Genomic DNA, 21,419 nt, shown 5'->3' on the forward strand with positions numbered 1-21,419 from the left:
GGGGCCAGGTCTATCAGGAGCTGCAGGAGGACAGGAACTCCCAGCCACACACTGTCACCTACTACAACAGCCACCTGGCCTCCAGACTGGCCATAACTATCTTGGAGTTTCACAGTCAAAGAGGCTACCAAGTCTGTACATGTGTAAGGGGTTGAGTAAATCACTATGGAGTGTTTGTTTCATCCTGTAAACATTGTTTTGTGAAGTGCATTAATCAGCACAATAGGAATGTTGTTCTTGTCATGGAAAACCTGATTGAATATGATCCAAGGTTGGTAATATTCAATGACCCATAGTGTAATTAATCATACTTAATGTCATGTCTACAGGTACACGTCTAAAATATACTCGCCACACACACGCTCGCCACATACACACGCATCTTCGCACAGTGTCATATCTTTAACACCATGATTCATCACTATTTAACTCTTTCTGATCTTGGAATCTGTTAGTTCTATTTCCATTCGTGTGGGAATTAAAAACATTGATTTTAAACTGTGTTGACAGTTTTATAAAGAACCTAACCAGCCATGCATGATGATGGCCATCTCATCAATTCATATGTTCTGCATTCCATACATATTCAAAGAGCATGACACAAATACATTGGAGAAAACTGAAACATTTAAATATGAAAGATAATAAAATATGGTATTCAATTCTAACTGTATTCAGTTGCCTGATGTTTGTCTCACAATAACAGAGTTAATTTTATTAAGAGGACAAAAGTATAAAACAAATATTTTCCAAGTGACAAAGATCACAAACAGATTTCTATTCAAGGACTTTAACCAGCAGTCAGCCTACGATCAGTAGTCTATAGTCTATAGCATTGCACTGTGATGCCAGGGATGCTGGCTGGCAAAGTGCAGTATGGTACAGCTCTAAGAACATGGCATCTGGCCAAGTACAGCAGCTCCTGTAACACTTCTTAAAGACTCAACTTCATCTCCTCTCTTTGTCCCCGCTCTGAAAAAATACATTTAACTGCCTAAAGACAAAAAGTAAAACGAGCATTACGATCTTACTGACATTACGCAACCGATAACAGCCTCTTGGTGCCCCCTCTAATCAGGACTATGTATGTACCATGTTAAAGCTGTAGAGATAACCCACAGGAGTCCTCCTGCGTGGCTCATTATATCATCACACTACATATGTAAATGTGGGCTCCATTCCAGAACCTCTTCAAAATTCCATATGTTACTCATGCTGCATTCCTTTCTGTTGAGGGATTCAAATGACAGCCAATTGGAGGTCAAGGCCAATTAATACATACATAATACCAATCAAATATCGTTAAAACCCTCCATATGGTAACAGCAAAGGGAAAAACACTCCGATGCAATACAGTAGTTACTCCCCTGAGCAACATGTTAAGGACGGTTAATAGAGGAGCACGCCTTTAGCCTCTTCCACTGTGCTCTCAGTGAAATCCCACTGGACGGATGGAATGGGCAGGGGAAAGGAGAGGAGGAGGAGGGAGGGAGTGGTGGATGAGGTGGATGTCCCCTCTCCCTAACCCAGTCCCAGTCCCCTTCTCCTCCCCTCAGAACAAGTTTCTCCTCTCTGCCTCTCTTTCCTGTTTGTCTGGCTGAAGACATGGCCGTTTACTCCCAGGCAGCGCGTTGGGAGGGAAGGAGAGGGAAGAGGAGGAGAAGAGAGCGAAAAGGAACGGAAGAGAGTACAGGGAGAGGATAGAATGAAGGGGGAGGTGGGGGGAGGATGGAGGGGAGAAACTGCACACTCCAAGTTGGGATTGATTTACTTCATTAACCGAGATTACAAGTTTAACTTACAAACCAGAGGTCAAAATTTCTCATTAACAAGGGGACCGTGGAGAACCCAAGGGCTTGGAGACCAGTCTTATTACTGACTACACATTTCAATCTGTCTTTGATGTTCCATGTCTGCCTTTCTCCCCCTCTTCTCCTCTCCTATTTTTTGGCAGAGAGGTTGATTTTAATTGTAGCTATAGAACAGAGCATAGTTTGCCTGTAAGCCAGCCTCCACATCTGTAGTGAGTGCAGCTTTAGTGATATTGGGTGCAGTCCATAGCTCGGGGCTAATTTTAATGGTTCCCCCTTTCATTGGAAGCTCAGATTGTTTTCCACGTGATTCCTGTTAATTTAGCTGTAGGAAAGGGCATCAGTTTTCCTTCTGCTTTTCCCCTCTCTCTCACTTTGCCTCTTGCTCTATTGCCTCACTCCATTTTTCTGATCTAAACCCTGAAAGTAAGAAGGTGAAATGAATTCAAATGGAGAAATAGTCTGCTTGCTATTAAATCTCTTCTTGCCGTACCTTTTCCACCCAGCACTGCCTGGGAGAGACAGATAGGAGTCTGACAGTGTGGTTATACAGTACTGTACAAGTCCGGGCATTTTAGCTGCCATTGTTGTTGTACGTCAACAAACAAGGCTGTTCCTTTGATGTGATAAATGGCCCAACTGTCTAGATGATGATAACTGTGTGCTCGTAAACGTGTCAAGGATGTTTCAGAGCTCCGAGCACGTTTTACACTACAATATGTTCCATCATAGTAGAGGCAATGGGATCTTTACATTTAAAAGCTAAAGTGTGTCCTGATATTGGCCAATACTACAGTTCGGAAATTTCACCCAACATTGACACGCCCCAACAATACTAAACCTTCTATTCTTATTTTAAAAGGGATAAAACCACAACATGGACAGTTCATGCCCAAACAACTACCGATGAATTACTACTGCTCTGAAACTATTCCGTTTGTGAAAGGAAGGAGACTAGTGATGTAACATAGTAACAAAGTGATGGTGACAGTGGAATAATCTAATGAAAATGGAATAATCCAGTGTTTGTCTGGGTGACTGGACAGTGACCCTGCTCAGTCTGCCAGGCTGGGATGCATGGCTAACCCATTAGCTGTAAATGTCCCGTAGTTACTGGAGGCTAGTCATGTCAGGGCTGATACTGTAGGCTGATGTTGGAGAGAGTGTAAAGGTAAAGAGCCTCTATTCACCTCCACCTTCACCAGTCCTTCTCCTTCTTCATTCCACATCCTCCTTCCTCTAGTCCTCCTTCATCCTTCTCTAGCACTCCAGTTGGCTTAGTAGAGCACTTCAAAATCCATCCTTCTCAGCCAGGGGTTGTTGGGGGGTAGTAGGGGGGTCAGTGCTACCGGTGTCTGTGCTATGACCCACAGTCAGGGCCACAGCCGGCCCTCGTCTCTCTGCCCCTGTGAACAGGCCCTGCCATTGGCTCCTGGGAACTAATCCGTCCTCCGGAGCCCTGTAAGCCCCCCTTTGTTCCCTCCTGCAGACCAGATCAGGCTGGAGACAGACACTCCAGTCTTGACTGGCTATCAGTTTCAGACCTTTTGGCAGTCTAGTTGAGGCAACCAGGCTCCAGCACAGCAGAGCTCTGGCCAAGCCACCATCAAAAGGAGGTAGGAAAAAAACATGTACCGAAATTGTGTCACCTGAATTCTGTCACGGTTGGAACACGGTGGAAGGGTGGTCGGAAGGGGTAGAGACGGGGGGATTGTTAGTTTCAACAGGAGTTCTCTCTACTATAACAGAACGGAGTAACAGGATCTCAAGAAGGTCATTATCCTCCCTCTCCTAATTTGAGCTCTGGCGCAGCACTGAAGGACTGCCTTTGTCTGTCTGGGATTAATGCGGAAAGCTCAGGATGCGATGTCAGAGGGAAGTAATCAGCCAGCCAGGCAGCGTGGGCCCTACTCCTTCATAGTGCTGCCTGCCTCTGCTGCCTGCTCCTGGCCAGAGCCCCCGGCTCATTTCTGTGGAGATGAAATCTATGACAAGCCCCTCAGTGAAGCTGAGAGCAGGCAACAGTCCAGTAACACCCACAGGGCCTGCAGGCATCCTGTGACCCCCTTAGAAAAGTCACATTCACTTTGCTCTGGAGAAGGGAAAGAGAACGCCGCTGGCGCTTCCAGCCCATGTGAAATGAAGAAATGTGAGGAGGTGAAAATGAAGTGAAAATAAGTTAAGATTCCTCCCTCTTTCTCCTCCCCCTCTCGCAATCACTCAGAAGAGGGGTGGAGGGGGGTGAGGGAGGGGGGAGGAGGGGGGGATGACTTCACTTAATTATAGCCCCCTAATTAAATGGGGACAGGACATTAGAAACAGCTCTGGATATTCATGTTTATGTTGTGTGACTGTTTATGTTAGATATATAAACCGGATTATTGTAGTTTGTTTGTTCTCAGCAGAAAGCAGAGGGTCGAGGGCTCGCTAACCAATCAGGATAAAACATAGTGAAAGAGGTTGGCACTGCACTCAAGGACCAGAAGTAATGCTTTTATTTAGTTATTTCTGCCTTCTTATACTGGGTGCATTAATGTGCTCTTTCTGCAGCAGATTGCAACTAAGCGAATGATGTGAAGATACAACCCAACAAGCAGGTTATTAAAATGACCAATTGACATTCAGAAATTTTATTCATCATATTCACAGAATCACAGCAGTAATCAGAGAATATCGTGGGGAGGTTGAATGGTTAAACATTTCTTTCTCTGAGAATGTAAAATATTTCTGGTTACAGAATAACTGTGTGTATGACAATGTATAACCCCGTATTGGAGAAATGTGATAATCGGGCTGTTCTTTAACCATTTTCAACAGGAGACTATTATTTTATAAAAACATAACTCATCTTAATTAACAACAGACAGTTAGTCAGAAGGGAGTAAGTGAACATGCTCTGGTCCTGTCGATGTGGATGTTGGTTCATGTATCAGAGATATATTCCCATCATCTTCCCTGTATTAGCTTACTGAGGTCTCCAATGTGGTGCATTAGATACATGCCCCAAACCGGGATAATGTAGAACAGATTATTTCTGTTCAGGAGGTCTGGTATTAAGAATACAACAATAATACCCCCAAAACAACAACTCCAATCCTTGGATAATTGATAAACAAACTAACAAACCACCATAACTGCTCCCAATCCCCTCTCTTCATAGAAATATACTCCATAGAACATTGACTTGAATGGGGATCCCATTCTAGGGATTGTATTTCTATGCCTCGCACCTTGGTATTGGCTCATGTCTCTAATCTAAAGGGAGACTTCAGAAGGACTCATCTTCATCCACTTTATAGACGAATAAGCATGAGGACAACGTAATGGTTGAGAGGACGGCCTGCACACTGTGTACCAGGCCCACCATAGAACTCTTCCTAAATAATATGAGGACAACAACACAGAGCCAATCAGAGTACAGGGATAAAGGAGGGTTTTAATACCTCACATTCATTCCCTCCAACATCTGGTTCTTGACTAATGAATACCAATACTGCAGAGCATGTGGCCATGCAATTCATCAATGTTCAGTAGAAACAGAAGAGAAACAGTCCACGGGGTGTGTAAACCTGTTGTGTGTGAACATCCCATTCTGGGCATCTAATATGTACACCTTAGTACTCCTACTGGGGTTGGTGAGTAATTACAATTGACATGCATCTCAACAGTGTGGTCCTAAAACGTGTTTTTAGGACAACCGGGCGTATAATGTGTTTTTGAACAACGTTTGTTTTATTTGTTCGTTTTGTTTCAGAAGTGATTGTGTAGGTATATATTTTGTCCTGCTTCAGCAGGTAAAAGTCAACGACAGAAGCTAACTAGCAGTTGGAAACTTTATAGGGGGGCTCCGGTCTTACCTCGGTCCCTGACGGCGTGGCCCCTGGCGAGTCCATCTTGCGTTTCTTCCGAGGTCCGATGGCAGCTAGCGCGGTCAGGTTCGCGTCTCGTTGCCTCACCAGGGCCATTTCCTGTTGCTGCATCTGAGGGAGACAAAGAACCAGGCACACGTTAGCTTAGCATTACTAGCTCAGCATGACCTTCAGTTACATGGGTCAACAGATTACATGGGGGTAACGATTCAGAGACATTGGTGAGATGTGGGAATGTACGAAGAAAACCTAGTTAGTAGTTATCTTACTGTACTTGTTGTTTAGATCTGCTGGTTTATTGTATATCTACCCTCTATCATAACCAACTGTAACTATTTGACCAACTCTCAGCTGATAGTAAAGGCATGACCAAAATGATTTGGCAGGGAAAATGTATTTCTGTCCCATCTGCCAAAGCAGACTAAGGTGTTACATATCATAAATGGATGAACACAATGGACATCATCAGTAGCAGAGGCATGTCTGTGCGCACAGAACAGGTCTTTAGCTGAGAAATTACATTTTAATGTCCATCCCTCCAGTAAATTTCCCATCTCTCTCCCCAAACTCAGAGAGAGACAAAATGGCAGCATGTTGTCAGGGTTTAGCAGCGTACATGTCTGTGAGTCTGAGTGGTGAGCGGTGCTGCATGGTCACATGCCTCATTGTGATTTTTCAGTATGTGATGTGTAAAGGGGAAGCAGTGGTGAGGCGCTGCCTGAGGTAATGTCAAGTCTGACCTGGGGGCTGAGAGGGAGAAGGGCTGAGGGGAAGGAGGGGAGTGTTGTCTGACATGGGGGCTGAGAGGGAGAAGGGCTGAGGGGAGGGAGGGGAACGTTGTCTGACCTGGGGGCTGAGAGGGAGAAGGGCTGAGGGGAGGGAGGGGAGCGTTGTCTGACCTGGGGCTGAGGGAGAAGGGCTGAGGGGAGGGCGTTGTCTGACCTGGGGGCTGAGAGGGAGAAGGGCTGAGGGGAGGGAGGGGAGCGTTGTCTGACCTGGGGGCTGAGAGGGAGAAGGGCTGAGGGGAGGGAGGGGAGCGTTGTCTGACCTGGGGGCTGAGAGGGAGAAGGGCTGAGGGGAGGGAGGGGAACGTTGTCTGACCTGGGGGCTGAGAGGGAGAAGGGCTGAGGGGAGGGAGGGAGCGTTGTCTGACCTGGGGGCTGAGAGGGAGAAGGGCTGAGGAGGGAGGGGAGTGTTGTCTGACCTGGGGGCTGAGAGGGAGAAGGGCTGAGGGAGGGAGGGGAACGTTGTCTGACCTGGGGCTGAGAGTGAGAAGGGCTGAGGGGAGGGAGGGAACGTTGTCTGACATGGGGGCTGAGAGGGAGAAGGGCTGAGGGGAGGAAGGGGAGTGTTGTCTGACATGGGGGCTGAGAGGGAGAAGGGCTGAGGGGAGGGAGGGGAGCGTTGTCTGACCTGGGGGCTGAGAGGGAGAAGGGCTGAGGGGAGGGAGGGGACGTTGTCTGACATGGGGGCTGAGAGGGAGAAGGGCTGAGGGAGGGAGGGGAGTGTTGTCTGACATGGGGGCTGAGAGGGAGAAGGGCTGAGGGGAGGGAGGGGAGCTTTGTCTGACCTGGGGGCTGAGAGGGAGAAGGGCTGAGGGGAGGGAGGGGAGCGTTGTCTGACCTGGGGGCTGAGAGGGAGAAGGGCTGAGGGGAGGGAGGGGAACGTTGTCTGACCTGGGGCTGAGAGGGAGAAGGGCTGAGGGGAGGGAGGGGAACGTTGTCTGACCTGGGGGCTGAGAGGGAGAAGGGCTGAGGGGAGGGAGGGGAGCGTTGTCTGACCTGGGGGCTGAGAGGGAGAAGGGCTGAGGGAGGGAGGGGAGTGTTGTCTGACATGGGGCTGAGAGGGAGAAGGGCTGAGGGGAGGGAGGGGAGTGTTGTCTGACCTGGGGCTGAGAGGGAGAGAGGGAGAAGGGCTGAGAGGGAAGGGCTGAGGAGGGGAGCGTTGTCTGACCTGAGAGGGGGGGCTGAGGGGAGGGAGTGTTGTCTGACCTGGGGGCTGGGGAAGGAGGGGAGTGTTGTCTGACATGGGGGCTGAGAGGGAGAAGGGCTGAGGGGAAGGAGAATGGGGGCTGAGGGAGAAGGGCTGAGGGGAGGGGGAGTTGTCTTGGGGCTCTGACGTTGTCCTGGGGGCTGAGAGGGAGAAGGGCTGAGGGGAGGGAGGGGGTGTTGTCTGACATGGGGGCTGAGAGGGAGAAGGGCTGAGGGGGGAGGGGAACGTTGTCTGACATGGGGGCTGAGAGGGAGAAGGGCTGAGGGGAAGGAGGGAGCGTTGTCTGACCTGGGGGCTGAGAGGAGAAGGGCTGAGGGGAGGAGGGGAGTGTTGTCTGACCTGGGGGCTGAGAGGGAGAAGGGCTGAGGGGAAGGAGGGGAGCGTTGTCTGACATGGGGCTGAGAGGGAGAAGGGCTGAGGGGAGGGAGGGGAACGTTGTCTGACTGGGGGCTGAGAGGGAGAGGGCTGAGGGGGAGAAGGTTGTCTGACATGGGGGCTGAGAGGGAGAAGGGGAGGGGAAGGAGGGGAGTGTTGTCTGACCTGGGGGCTGAGAGGGAGAAGGGCTGAGGGGAAGGAGGGGAGTGTTGTCTGACATGGGGGCTGAGAGGGAGAAGGGCTGAGGGGAAGGAGGGGAGCGTTGTCTGACCTGGGGCTGAGAGGGAGAAGGGCTGAGGGGAGGGAGGGGAGCGTTGTCTGACCTGGGGCTGAGAGGGAGAAGGGCTGAGGGGAAGGAGGGGAGTGTTGTCTGACCTGGGGGCTGAGAGGGAGAAGGGCTGAGGGGAGGGAGGGGAGCGTTGTCTGACCTGGGGGCTGAGAGGGAGAAGGGCTGAGGGGAGGGAGGGGAGCGTTGTCCTGGGGGCTGAGAGGGAGAAGGGCGGAGGGGAGGGAGGGGGAGCGTTGTCTGACCTGGGGCTGAGAGGGAGAAGGGCTGAGGGGAGGGAGGGGAGCGTTGTCTGACCTGGGGGCTGAGAGGGAGAAGGGCTGAGGGGAAGGAGGGGAGCGTCTTGCTGAGAGGAGAAGGGCTGACGTTGTCTGACCTGGGGGCTGAGAGGGAGAAGGGCTGAGGGGAGGGAGAGCGTTGTCTGACCTGGGGGCTGAGAGGGAGAAGGGCTGAGGGGAGGGAGGGGAGCGTTGTCTGACCTGGGGGCTGAGAGGGAGAAGGGCTGAGGGGAGGGAGGGGAGTGTTGTCTGACCTGGGGCTGAGAGGGAGAAGGGCTGAGGGGAGGGAGGGGAACGTTGTCTGACCTGGGGGCTGAGAGGGAGAAGGGCTGAGGGGAGGGAGGGGAACGTTGTCTGACCTGGGGGCTGAGAGGGAGAAGGGCTGAGGGGAAGGAGGGGAGCGTTGTCTGACCTGGGGGCTGAGAGGGAGAAGGGCTGAGGGGAGGGAGGGGAGTGTTGTCTGACATGGGGGCTGAGAGGGAGAAGGGCTGAGGGGAAGGAGGGGAGGTTGTCTGACCTGGGGGCTGAGAGGGAGAAGGGCTGAGGGGAAGGAGGGGAGTGTTGTCTGACCTGGGGCTGAGAGGGAGAAGGGCTGAGGGGAGGGAGGGGAGTGTTGTCTGACATGGGGGCTGAGAGGGAGAAGGGCTGAGGGGAGGGAGGGGAACGTTGTCTGACATGGGGCTGAGAGGGAGGGGCTGAGGGGAGGGAGGGAGTGTTGTCTGACATGGGGGCTGAGAGGGAGAAGGGCTGAGGGAAGGAGGGGAGTGTTGTCTGACCTGGGGGCTGAGAGGGAGAAGGGCTGAGGGGAGGGAGGGGAGTGTTGTCTGACATGGGGGCTGAGAGGGAGAAGGGCTGAGGGGAAGGAGGGGAGCGTTGTCTGACCTGGGGCTGAGAGGGAGAAGGGCTGAGGGGAGGGAGGGGAGCGTTGTCTGACCTGGGGCTGAGAGGGAGAAGGGCTGAGGGGAAGGAGGGGTGTTGTCTGACCTGGGGCTGAGAGGGAGAAGGGCTGAGGGGAGGGAGGGGAGCGTTGTCTGACCTGGGGGCTGAGAGGGAGAAGGGCTGAGGGGAGGGAGGGAGCGTTGTCTGACATGGGGGCTGAGAGGGAGAAGGGCTGAGGGAGGGGGGGAGTGTTGTCTGACCTGGGGCTGAGAGGGAGAAGGGCTGAGGGGAGGGAGGGGAGCGTTGTCTGACCTGGGGCTGAGAGGGAGAAGGGCTGAGGGGAGGGAGGGGAACGTTGTCTGACCTGGGGGCTGAGAGGGAGAAGGGCTGAGGGGAGGGAGGGGAGCGTTGCTGGGAGCTGGCGTTTCTGCCGCATGGGGCTGGGGCAGGGCGGACGTGTGAGAGCCTGGGGTCATGGCAGCACAGAGGGCGTCATCTCCACTCCCCCACACCCACGTGCCTATCCTATCAACTCCAGTCACAGCCACAGCACAGAGTGGAGAAAAGCCTGTCTGCCCAACAGCCTGACCAGTGGCGGAGAGGCCTAAGTTGAAGTGAACAGAGACAATCAATGTGTTCTTTCATGTCTTTTATGTTATCTAAGATCGTGTGTATGTGTACAGTATGTGCGTGTTTGTGTACATGCATGCGTGTTGTCTGATAAGGGGAAATGTCATGTTGCTTTCAGATGGTGCTCTGTTTCAGCTGTTATAGGCAGCCAAGCTATATGGAGAAGGTGCTTTTTGTATCCTTGTATGCAATACCTTTGAAATGTTCGAATCCTTCTTGATGTAATGTGATTTGTTGATTCAATTTAAGTATTTAAGCTGTGCATGTGCATGTGCATGTTGTCTGATCAGGGGAAATGTTGCTTTCAGATGGTGCTCTATAAAAGGTTGCATTGGTTTACAAAACTCTGATCCAAAATGTGCATGCAGTTGTCTCTGAATCTTAAAAAGCCCCAGGCAAAGCATGCCCTTTAGGGTGTTGCCACTTCACATTTATCAAGGCAAAACCGTTGAAAAATTCAAGGAACACTGACAATATAAACTAGGATAAACTAGGAGACAGGAAAAACTGCAATAATAACCAGACAGAAATCCACCCAAACTTTACTGCTGCTACTGTGCATTTTCCATCACATTAAAGTATTGTAGCCGTTTCACAGGGCTGTGTGATGTAACAGGGCTGTGTGCTGTAACAAGGCTGTGTGCTGTCACAGGGCTGTGTGCTGTCACAGGGCTGTGTGCTGTAACAGGGCTGTGTGCTGTAACAAGGCTGTGTGCTGTAACAGGGCTGTGTGCTATAACAGGGCTGTGTGCTGTAACAAGGCTGTGTGCTGTAACAGGGCTGTGTGCTGTAACAGGGCTGTGTGCTGTAAAAGGGCTGTGTGCTGTAACAAGGCTGTGTGCTGTAACAGGGCTGTGTGCTGTAATAGGGCTGTGTGCTGTAACAAGGCTGTGTGCTGTAACAAGACTGTGTGCTGTAACAAGACTGTGTGCTGTAATAGGACTGTGTGCTGTAACAAGGCTGTGTGCTGTAACAGGGCTGTGTGCTATAACAGGGCTGTGTGCAGTAACAAGGCTGTGTGCTGTAACAGGGCTGTGTGCTATAACAGGGCTGTGTGCTGTAACAAGGCTGTGTGCTGTAACAAGGCTGTGTGCTGTAAAAGGGCTGTGTGCTGTAACAAGGCTGTGTGCTGTAAAAGGGCTGTGTGCTGTACCAAGGCTGTGTGCTGTAAAGGGCTGTGTGCTGTAATAGGGCTGTGTGCTGTAACAGGGCTGTGTGCTGTAATAGGGCTGTGTGCTGTAACAGGGCTGTGTGCTGTAACAAGGCTGTGTGCTGTAAAAGGGCTGTGTGCTGTAACAAGGATGTGTGCTGTAACAGGGCTGTGTGCTGTAACAAGGCTGTGTGCTGTAACAAGGCTGTGTGCTGTAAAAGGGCTGTGTGCTGTAAAGGGCTGTGTGCTGTAACAAGGCTGTGTGCTGTAACAGGGCTGTGTGCTGTAACAAGGCTGTGTGCTGTAACAAGGCTGTGTGCTGTAATAGGGTTGTGTGCTGTAATAGGGCTGTGTGCTGTAATAGGGCTGTGTGCTGTAACAGGGCTGTGTGCTGTAACAGGGCTGTGTGCTATAACAAGGCTGTGTGCTGTAATAGGGCTGTGTGCTGTAACAGGGCTGTGTGCTGTAACAGGGCTGTGTGCTATAACAAGGCTGTGTGCTGTAATAGGGCTGTGTGCTGTAATAGGGCTGTGTGCTGTAATAGGGCTGTGTGCTGTAATAGGGCTGTGTGCTGTAAAAAGGCTGTGTGTGCTGTAACAGGGCTGTGTGCTGTAACAGGGCTGTGTGCTGTAACAGGGCTGTGTGCTGTAACAGGGCTGTGTGCTATAACAAGGCTGTGTGCTGTAACAGGGCTGTGTGCTGTAACAGGGCTGTGTGCTATAACAAGGCTGTGTGCTGTAATAGGGCTGTGTGCTGTAACAGGGCTGTGTGCTGTAACAGGGCTGTGTGCTGTAACAGGGCTGTGTGCTGTAACAGGGCTGTGTGCTGTAACAGGGCTGTGTGCTGTAACAGGGCTGTGTGCTGTAACAGGGCTGTGTGCTGTAACAGGGCTGTGTGCTGTAACAGGGCTGTGTGCTGTAACAGGGCTGTGTGCTGTAACAGGGCTGTGTGCTGTAACAAGGCTGTGTGCTGTAACAGGGCTGTGTGCTGTAACAGGGCTGTGTGCTGTAACAGGGCTGTGTGCTGTAACAGGGCTGTGTGCTGTAACAGGGTTGTGTGCTGTAACAGGGCTGTGTGCTGTAACAGGGCTGTGTGCTGTAACAGGGCTGTGTGCTGTAACAGGGCTGTGTGCTGTAACAGGGCTGTGTGCTGTAACAGGGCTGTGTGCTGTAACAGGGCTGTGTGATGTAACAGGGCTGTGTGCTGTAACAAGGCTGTGTGATGTAACAGGGCTGTGTGCTGTAACAGGGCTGTGTGCTGTAACAGGGCTGTGTGATGTAACAGGGCTGTGTGCTGTAACAGGGCTGTGTGATGTAACAGGGCTGTGTGCTGTAACAGGGCTGTGTGCTATAACAGGGCTGTGTGCTGTAACAGGGCTGTGTGCTGTAACAGGGACTGTGTGCTGTAACAAGGCTGTGTGCTATAACAGGGCTGTGTGCTGTAACAGGGCTGTGTGCTGTAACAGGACTGTGTGCTGTAACAGGGCTGTGTGTGCTGTAACAGGGCTGTGTGCTGTAACAAGGCTGTGTGCTATAACAGGGCTGTGTGCTGTAACAGGGCTGTGTGCTGTAACAGGGCTGTGTGCTATAACAGGGCTGTGTGCTGTAACAGGGCTGTGTGCTGTAACAAGGCTGTGTGCTGTAACAGGGCTGTGTGCTGTAACAGGGCTGTGTGCTGTAACAGGGCTGTGTGCTGTAACAAGGCTGTGTGCTGTAACAGGGCTGTGTGCTGTAATAGGGCTGTGTGCTGTAACAGGGCTGTGTGCTGTAATAGGGCTGTGTGCTGTAACAGGGCTGTGTGCTGTAACAGGGCTGTGTGCTGTAACAGGGCTGTGTGCTGTAACAGGGCTGTGTGCTATAACAGGGCTGTGTGCTGTAACAGGGCTGTGTGCTGTAACAGGGCTGTGTGCTGTAACAGGGCTGTGTGCTGTAATAGGGCTGTGTGCTGTAACAGGGCTGTGTGCTGTAACAGGGCTGTGTGCTGTAACAGGCTGTGTGCTGTAACAGGGCTGTGTGCTGTAACAGGGCTGTGTGCTGTAATAGGGCTGTGTGCTGTAACAGGGCTGTGTGCTGTAATAGGGCTGTGTGCTGTAACAGGGCTGTGTGCTGTAACAAGGCTGTGTGCTGTAACAGGGCTGTGTGCTGTAACAGGGCTGTGTGCTGTAACAGGGCTGTGTGCTGTAACAGGGCTGTGTGCTGTAACAGGGCTGTGTGCTGTAACAGGGCTGTGTGCTGTAACAAGGCTGTGTGCTGTAAAAGGGCTGTGTGCTGTAACAAGGCTGTGTGCTGTAAAAGGGCTGTGTGCTGTACCAAGGCTGTGTGCTGTAAAAGGGCTGTGTGCTGTAATAGGGCTGTGTGCTGTAACAGGGCTGTGTGCTGTAACAGGGCTGTGTGCTGTAACAGGGCTGTGTGTAACAGGGCTGTGTGTAACAAGGCTGTGTGCTGTAAAAGGGCTGTGTGCTGTAACAAGGATGTGTGCTGTAACAGGGCTGTGTGCTGTAACAAGGCTGTGTGCTGTGACAAGGCTGTGTGCTGTAAAAGGGCTGTGTGCTGTAACAAGGCTGTGTGCTGTAAAAGGGCTGTGTGCTGTAACAAGGCTGTGTGCTGTAACAGGGCTGTGTGCTGTAACAAGGCTGTGTGCTGTAACAAGGCTGTGTGCTGTAATAGGGCTGTGTGCTGTAGGCTGTGTGCTGTAGGGCTGTGTGCTGTAATAGGGTTGTGTGCTGTAACAGGGCTGTGTGCTGTAACAGGGCTGTGTGCTATAACAAGGCTGTGTGCTGTAATAGGGCTGTGTGCTGTAACAGGGCTGTGTGCTGTAACAAGGCTGTGTGCTGTAACAAGGCTGTGTGCTGTAATAGGGCTGTGTGCTGTAATAGGGCTGTGTGCTGTAATAGGGCTGTGTGCTGTAATAGGGCTGTGTGCTGTAACAAGGCTGTGTGCTGTAAAAGGGCTGTGTGCTGTAACAGGGCTGTGTGCTGTAACAAGGCTGTGTGCTGTAACAGGGCTGTGTGCTGTAACAAGGCTGTGTGCTGTAACAGGGCTGTGTGCTGTAACAGGGCTGTGTGCTGTAACAGGGCTGTGTGCTGTAATAGGGCTGTGTGCAGGGCTGTGTGCTGTAACAGGGCTGTGTGCTGTAACAAGGCTGTGTGCTGTAACAGGGCTGTGTGCTGTAATAGGGCTGTGTGCTGTAACAGGGCTGTGTGCTGTAATAGGGCTGTGTGCTGTAACAGGGCTGTGTGCTGTAACAGGGCTGTGTGCTGTAACAGGGCTGTGTGCTGTAACAGGGCTGTGTGCTGTAACAGGGCTGTGTGCTGTAACAGGGCTGTGTGCTGTAACAGGGCTGTGTGCTGTAACAGGGCTGTGTGCTGTAACAGGGCTGTGTGCTGTAACAGGGCTGTGTGCTGTAACAGGGCTGTGTGCTGTAACAAGGCTGTGTGCTGTAACAGGGCTGTGTGCTGTAACAGGGCTGTGTGCTGTAACAGGGCTGTGTGCTGTAACAGGGCTGTGTGCTGTAACAGGGCTGTGTGCTGTAACAGGGCTGTGTGCTGTAACAGGGCTGTGTGCTGTAACAGGGCTGTGTGATGTAACAGGGCTGTGTGCTGTAACAGGGCTGTGTGCTGTAACAGGGCTGTGTGCTGTAACAGGGCTGTGTGCTGTAACAGGGCTGTGTGCTGTAACAAGGCTGTGTGCTGTAACAGGGCTGTGTGCTGTAACAGGGCTGTGTGCTGTAACAGGGCTGTGTGATGTAACAGGGCTGTGTGCTGTAACAGGGCTGTGTGATGTAACAGGGCTGTGTGCTGTAACAGGGCTGTGTGCTATAACAGGGCTGTGTGCTGTAACAGGGTTGTGTGCTGTAACAGGGCTGTGTGCTGTAACGTGGCTGTGTGCTATAACAGGGCTGTGTGCTGTAACAGGGCTGTGTGCTGTAACAGGACTGTGTGCTGTAACAGGGCTGTGTGCTGTAACAGGGCTGTGTGCTGTAACAAGGCTGTGTGCTATAACAGGGCTGTGTGCTTGTAACAGGGCTGTGTGCTGTAACAGGACTGTGTGCTATAACAGGGATGTGTGCTGTAACAGGGCTGTGTGCTGTAACAAGGCTGTGTGCTGTAACAGGGCTGTGTGCTGTAACAGGGCTGTGTGCTGTAACAGGGCTGTGTGCTGTAACAAGGCTGTGTGCTGTAACAGGGCTGTGTGCTGTAATAGGGCTGTGTGCTGTAACAGGGCTGTGTGCTGTAATAGGACTGTGTGCTGTAACAGGGCTGTGTGCTGTAACAGGGCTGTGTGCTGTAACAGGGCTGTGTGCTGTAACAGGGCTGTGTGCTGTAACAGGGCTGTGTGCTGTAACAGGGCTGTGTGCTGTAACAGGGCTGTGTGCTGTAACAGGGCTGTGTGCTGTAACAGGGCTGTGTGCTGTAACAGGGCTGTGTGCTGTAACAGGGCTGTGTGCTGTAACAGGGCTGTGTGCTGTAACAGGGCTGTGTGCTGTAACAGGGCTGTGTGCTGTAATAGGGCTGTGTGCTGTAACAGGGCTGTGTGCTGTAACAGGGCTGTGTGCTGTAATAGGGCTGTGTGCTGTAACAAGGCTGTGTGCTGTAATAGGGCTGTGTGCTGTCACAGGGCTGTGTGCTGTAACAGGGCTGTGTGCTGTAATAGGGCTGTGTGCTGTAACAGGGCTGTGTGCTGTAATAGGGCTGTGTGCTGTAACAGGGCTGTGTGCTGTAACAGGGCTGTGTGCTGTAACAGGGCTGTGTGCTGTAACAGGACTGTGTGCTGTAACAGGGCTGTGTGCTGTAACAGGGCTGTGTGCTGTAACAGGGTTGTGTGCTGTAACAGGGCTGTGTGCTGTAACAGGGCTGTGTGCTGTAACAGGGCTGTGTGCTGTAACAGGGCTGTGTGATGTAACAGGGCTGTGTGATGTAACAGGGCTGTGTGCTGTAACAGGGCTGTGTGCTGTAACAGGGCTGTGTGATGTAACAGGGCTGTGTGCTGTAACAAGGCTGTGTGATGTAACAGGGCTGTGTGCTGTAACAGGGCTGTGTGCTGTAACAGGGCTGTGTGATGTAACAGGGCTGTGTGCTGTAACAGGGCTGTGTGATGTAACAGGGCTGTGTGCTGTAACAGGGCTGTGTGCTATAACAGGGTTGTGTGCTGTAACAGGGTTGTGTGCTGTAACAGGGTTGTGTGCTGTAACGTGGCTGTGTGCTATAACAGGGTTGTGTGCTGTAACAGGGCTGTGTGCTGTAACAGGACTGTGTGCTGTAACAGGGCTGTGTGCTGTAACAGGGCTGTGTGCTGTAACAAGGCTGTGTGCTATAACAGGGCTGTGTGCTTGTAACAGGGCTGTGTGCTGTAACAGGACTGTGTGCTATAACAGGGATGTGTGCTGTAACAGGGCTGTGTGCTGTAACAAGGCTGTGTGCTGTAACAGGGCTGTGTGCTGTAACAGGGCTGTGTGCTGTAACAAGGCTGTGTGCTGTAACAGGGCTGTGTGCTGTAATAGGGCTGTGTGCTGTAACAGGGCTGTGTGCTGTAATAGGGCTGTGTGCTGTAACAGGGCTGTGTGCTGTAACAGGGCTGTGTGCTGTAACAGGGCTGTGTGCTGTAACAGGGCTGTGTGCTGTAACAGGGCTGTGTGCTGTAATAGGGCTGTGTGCTGTAACAGGGCTGTGTGCTGTAACAGGGCTGTGTGCTGTAACAGGGCTGTGTGCTGTAACAGGGCTGTGTGCTGTAACGGGGCTGTGTGCTAGGGCTGTGTGCTGTAACAGGGCTGTGTGCTGTAATAGGGCTGTGTGCTGTAACAGGGCTGTGTGCTATAACAGGGTTGTGTGCTGTAACAGGGTTGTGTGCTGTAACAGGGTTGTGTGCTGTAACGTGGCTGTGTGCTATAACAGGGTTGTGTGCTGTAACAGGGCTGTGTGCTGTAAGCAACACGGGGTCCTGAGGAGAGGAGCAGGTTCAGGAAGTGATTCCAGGGAGTGTTTGGGTGTCAACTTAGGCAGAACTATGCAAATGAGGAAATCTAGTGGAAAGGAAGGTAGCAGTTGGATGATACTAGCTAGCTATTATGGCTAGAGATTTCCATTACACAGTTTGGGTACAGATATCAGATGGAACTCTGGTATCAGTGTTAACCCTGTCAAGCTTGGTCACACACAGAAAGCTGTTAAGGCTTGACCTTAAAGGATTCTGCTGCCTCCATGGAGAGAGAAAGAGGGTCTGCTGGGGTCTGTGTGTGTGTGTGTGTGTGTGTGTGTGTGTGTGTGTGTGTGTGTGTGTGTGTGTGTGTGTGTGTGTGTGTGTGTGTGTGTGTGTGTGTGTGTGTGTGTGTGTGTGTGTGTGTGTGTGTGTGTGTGTGTGTGTGTGTGTGTGTGTGCGTGCGTGCGTGCGTGCACGTGTCTTAGGGGTCTGGGTCCTGCTATCTCTCTGATGGCACCAGGATGCCGGGATGCATCTCTACCCTGCCTGGCAGTTGGCACCAGGCGTGGGCTCACACAGCCTGCAGCGTTCTACCCTGCCTGTTCTGCCATTCAGATTTATGACTGTATGATAAATGCAGACCTCATTTCACCATCTGCAACCCTCCCTCAACCCCAACCCTCCCTCCTCCAGTCTGCATTTCCCCTCACTGGAGGCTGAGGCCATAATGATGCTGGGAGAAGAGACTGATACCAATCTGATCTGAGGCCTGCTGCCATAGTGCTTCTATAACTCTACATAAGATGACTGCAAACCTGGGCTGCATCTGAAATGACAAACTATTTCCTATACAGCGCAGTGCACTACTTTTGATCAGAGCACTATGAGTCCAGGTCAAAACTAAAGGGTGGATGGATTTGACCTTACTGGCACCATATTCCCTATATAGTGCACAACGTTTTCCCTGTATAATGCCCTCCATTTAACCAGGTCAAACGTAGTGCCGTTTATAGGTCTAAGTTTTGGACACACCCCTGGGCGTGGCCTGTGTACTGTGTATTATTGACTCGTCTAACCTATGGATGAGAAGCCTCAAATAGACTACCACCAAGGTCACTGAAATACTGGAGTCTGCAGCTCAAAACAATAGAATAAAATAACCAAGAACCAACAAACATATATTTGCCAGGTTCGATCAATGTCTGCGCTTAAGTATTTGGTTCTCCCGAAGTCTCTTAAAAACCAGTTCCTGCAGTCTGCCCGCATGCCCTTTGGAAACAGGGAAGGAGACTTGGAAACTCAAATTATTTACAAAGGTCAGGAGAAGTAGAACATTGCTTAGATGTGATGCAAAAATCCCCCGATAGAATCTCCAATCAATGTGTTTGCCCAATAATCATACTACACTTCCTATAGCTAGAAGTCTGGTTTCAATACACAAACAGCAATGTTAACACCTTTAACATCATAACTGGAAAAGTATTCAGTAAATGGATTGAGTGAAGTGAAGAAACAGTCAATATCAGAAGAGTGGATATGTTTGTCTTTTATAGGCCAATTCTGTCCCATTTGTTGGCTGAGGTTTTCCCATGCTTATTTACTTGGTTGTTGCTTTTTCTGAATTATTTACAGCAGTAAAAAACTCAGTCAGGGCTATGCCCTAAATGTTTCACAAAAAATTCAGCCCTTCAAGCGTCAAACCCACATAAAAACCTATGCACAGTTCTTTGTCTCCTCACAAGGAAAGAACATGATGTCCATGTTCTCTACACGATACAAAAATGTCTGAAACAGGGAAAGGCAAACAGACAGCTAGAGAGAGATCGTTCTTCAGACAGACAGCAATCAGATAAACCCCACATACACAGAGGAGTCAGTTCCATAAGTCACGATGTCCAACCTGACGTTTTCTATCTGTGCAGTTCGCTTGGTAACAAAGGCTTCTACTACCCCCTGGCCTGGGGGACTAGCTGCTCGCCTCGCAGCCCCCCAGACGCTTACAGACAGATGTCCTTGGTGGAGCAGAACGCAGAGCAGAGAGGAGGCAGGGCAGGCAGGGCTGACGTCACAGATGGCTGTGGGGCTGTGGAGGAGAGGAGCAGGGGGCTCTCTGCCCTCTAAAAGAGCCCAGGATAAAGGCAGGGCAGGGGGCCTCTGCTGATCTCTACCCCCAGCCCAGACCTGGTCTGAGGGCCAAGGGGGCACAGCAGGGAAACTCTAAGGGCCACAACAACCCATATAATAAGCTATATACTGTATACTGAGGGTGTGTGTGCACGCATGTGTGTGTGTGCGTGAATGTGTATGTGCATTGACTTCCTACTTATGCAGCTACCTAAATCCATGCATTTGATTTCATCCCTTGACACCCGCACAGCAGACTTTTTTTGTTGGTAACTATATGAGGCAGTCTGTCTATCCATTCTATGAGCATCTGTGAGCTTTAAGGCCTTTTCTCATTTGAAAAGCCTGGTAGAGTCTAAGCTGAATCACCAATCAGATCTTCAACCTCACCTCAACTCAGTAGACATCCAATATGACTGGGCCAATCTGCGGTGTCTCCCTGTTTCAGCCCTGACCTACTGATGTGGGGGCTGTGTTTGGTAGAGCTACAGTATAGCTGTGGTACACAGGTGACAGTGTCTGTGATTTATTTAAAATTCAAGGTACACTTAAACAGCATGGTTACCACAGCATTCTGCAGCAATACGCCATCCCATCTGATTTGCGCTTAGTGAGACTATCATTTGTTTTTCAACAGGACAATAACCCAACACACCTGGTTTGGGATGAGTTGGCCTGCAGAGTGAAGGAAAAGCTGCCAACAAGTGCTCAGCATATGTGGGAACTCCTTCAAGACTGTTGGAAAAGCATTCCAGGTGAAGCTAGTTGAGAGAATGCCAAGAGTGTGCAAAGCTGTCATCAAGGGAAAGGGTGGCTACTTTGAAAAATGTAACATATATTTTGATTTGTTTAACACTTTTTTGGTTATTACATGATTCCATAGTTTTGATGTCTTCACTATATTCTACAATGTAGAAAATAACAAAACATCTAGAAAAACCCTTGAATGAGTAGGTGTGTCCAAACTTTTGACTGGTACTGTATATTCTTCAAAAGTCGTTGTACCTTCAGAAAGTATTCAGACCCCTTGACTTATTCCACATTTTGTTTTGTAACAGCCTGAATTCAAAATGGATTAAATAGATGTTTTTCTCACCCATTTACACACAATACCCCATAATGACACAGTGAACCCATGCTTTTAGAATTTTTTGCTAATATTGACAATGAAATACAAAAATATCTCACTCCATATACAGTAATTATTCACACCCCTTTGCTATGACACTCCAAATTGAGCTGAGGTTCATCCGATTTACTTTGACGTGTCGCTACAACTTGACTGGAGTCCATTTGTGGCCATTTCAATTGTTTGGACATGGTTTAGAAAGAAACACACCTGTCTATATAAGGTCTGACAGCTGACAGTGCATGTCAGAGCAAAAACTATACCATGAAGTCCAAGGAACTGTCTGTAGATCTCTGAGAAAGAATTGTGATGAGGCATATATCTGGGGAATAAATATTAAACTACCCAGACTTTGCCTAGAGCTGTCCCTCCGGCCAAACTGAGCAACCGGGCAAGAAGGACTGGGCAAGTAGGACCTCATGGAGTTGACCAAGAACCCAGTTCCATGACAGAGATGGGAGAACCTGCCAGAAGGACAGTCTCTACAGCACTTCACCATTCTGGACTTTATGCGAGAGATGGAAGCCACTCCTGAGAAAAAGGCACATGACAGCACGCCTGGAGTTTGCAAAAAGGCATGTGAAAGGCAAAAGATTCTGTGGTCTGATGGGACAAAAATTGAACTCTTCGGCCTGAATGCAAAAAGTTACTTTTGGAGAAAACCAGGAACAGCTCATCACCGTTCGAACACCATCCCTACCGTGAAGCATGGTGGTGGCGGCATCATGCTATGGGGATGCCTTTCAGCGGCAGGGACTGGGAGACTGGTAAGGATAGAGGGAACAATGAATGGAGCCAAATAGAGGTAAATCCTTGATGAGAACCTGCTTCAGAGTGCAAACAACTTTAGACTGGGGCAAAGATTTACATTCAAACAGGACAATGACCCCAAGCATACAGCCAAAGCAATGCTGGAATGGCTTCAGAACAAGAATCTGAAAGTCCTTCAGTGTTCCAGCCAAAACCCAGACTTGAATTCCA

The 21,419-nt window shown here is 50.5% G+C and overlaps 1 protein-coding gene across 5 annotated transcripts in view; it reads right to left on the reverse strand.

The window, feature by feature from the left end:
* The window catches only part of LOC118382906 (transcription initiation factor TFIID subunit 4), a 188,399-nt gene that overhangs the window by 94,786 nt on the left and 72,194 nt on the right, over nucleotides 1–21,419 (reverse strand). For 3 of the 5 annotated variants that reach the window (XM_052484438.1, XM_052484428.1, XM_052484437.1), the window contains one exon: nucleotides 5,669–5,791. The exons of the other annotated variants lie outside the window; for them this stretch is intronic. In XM_052484438.1, coding sequence (XP_052340398.1) covers nucleotides 5,669–5,791 — 123 coding nt within the window. The remainder of the gene's footprint in view (nucleotides 1–5,668; nucleotides 5,792–21,419) is intronic. 5 annotated transcript variants of the gene reach the window in all.

This window comes from Oncorhynchus keta, chromosome 2 (genome assembly GCF_023373465.1).
Source record: "Oncorhynchus keta strain PuntledgeMale-10-30-2019 chromosome 2, Oket_V2, whole genome shotgun sequence".
NCBI lineage: Eukaryota > Metazoa > Chordata > Actinopteri > Salmoniformes > Salmonidae > Oncorhynchus > Oncorhynchus keta.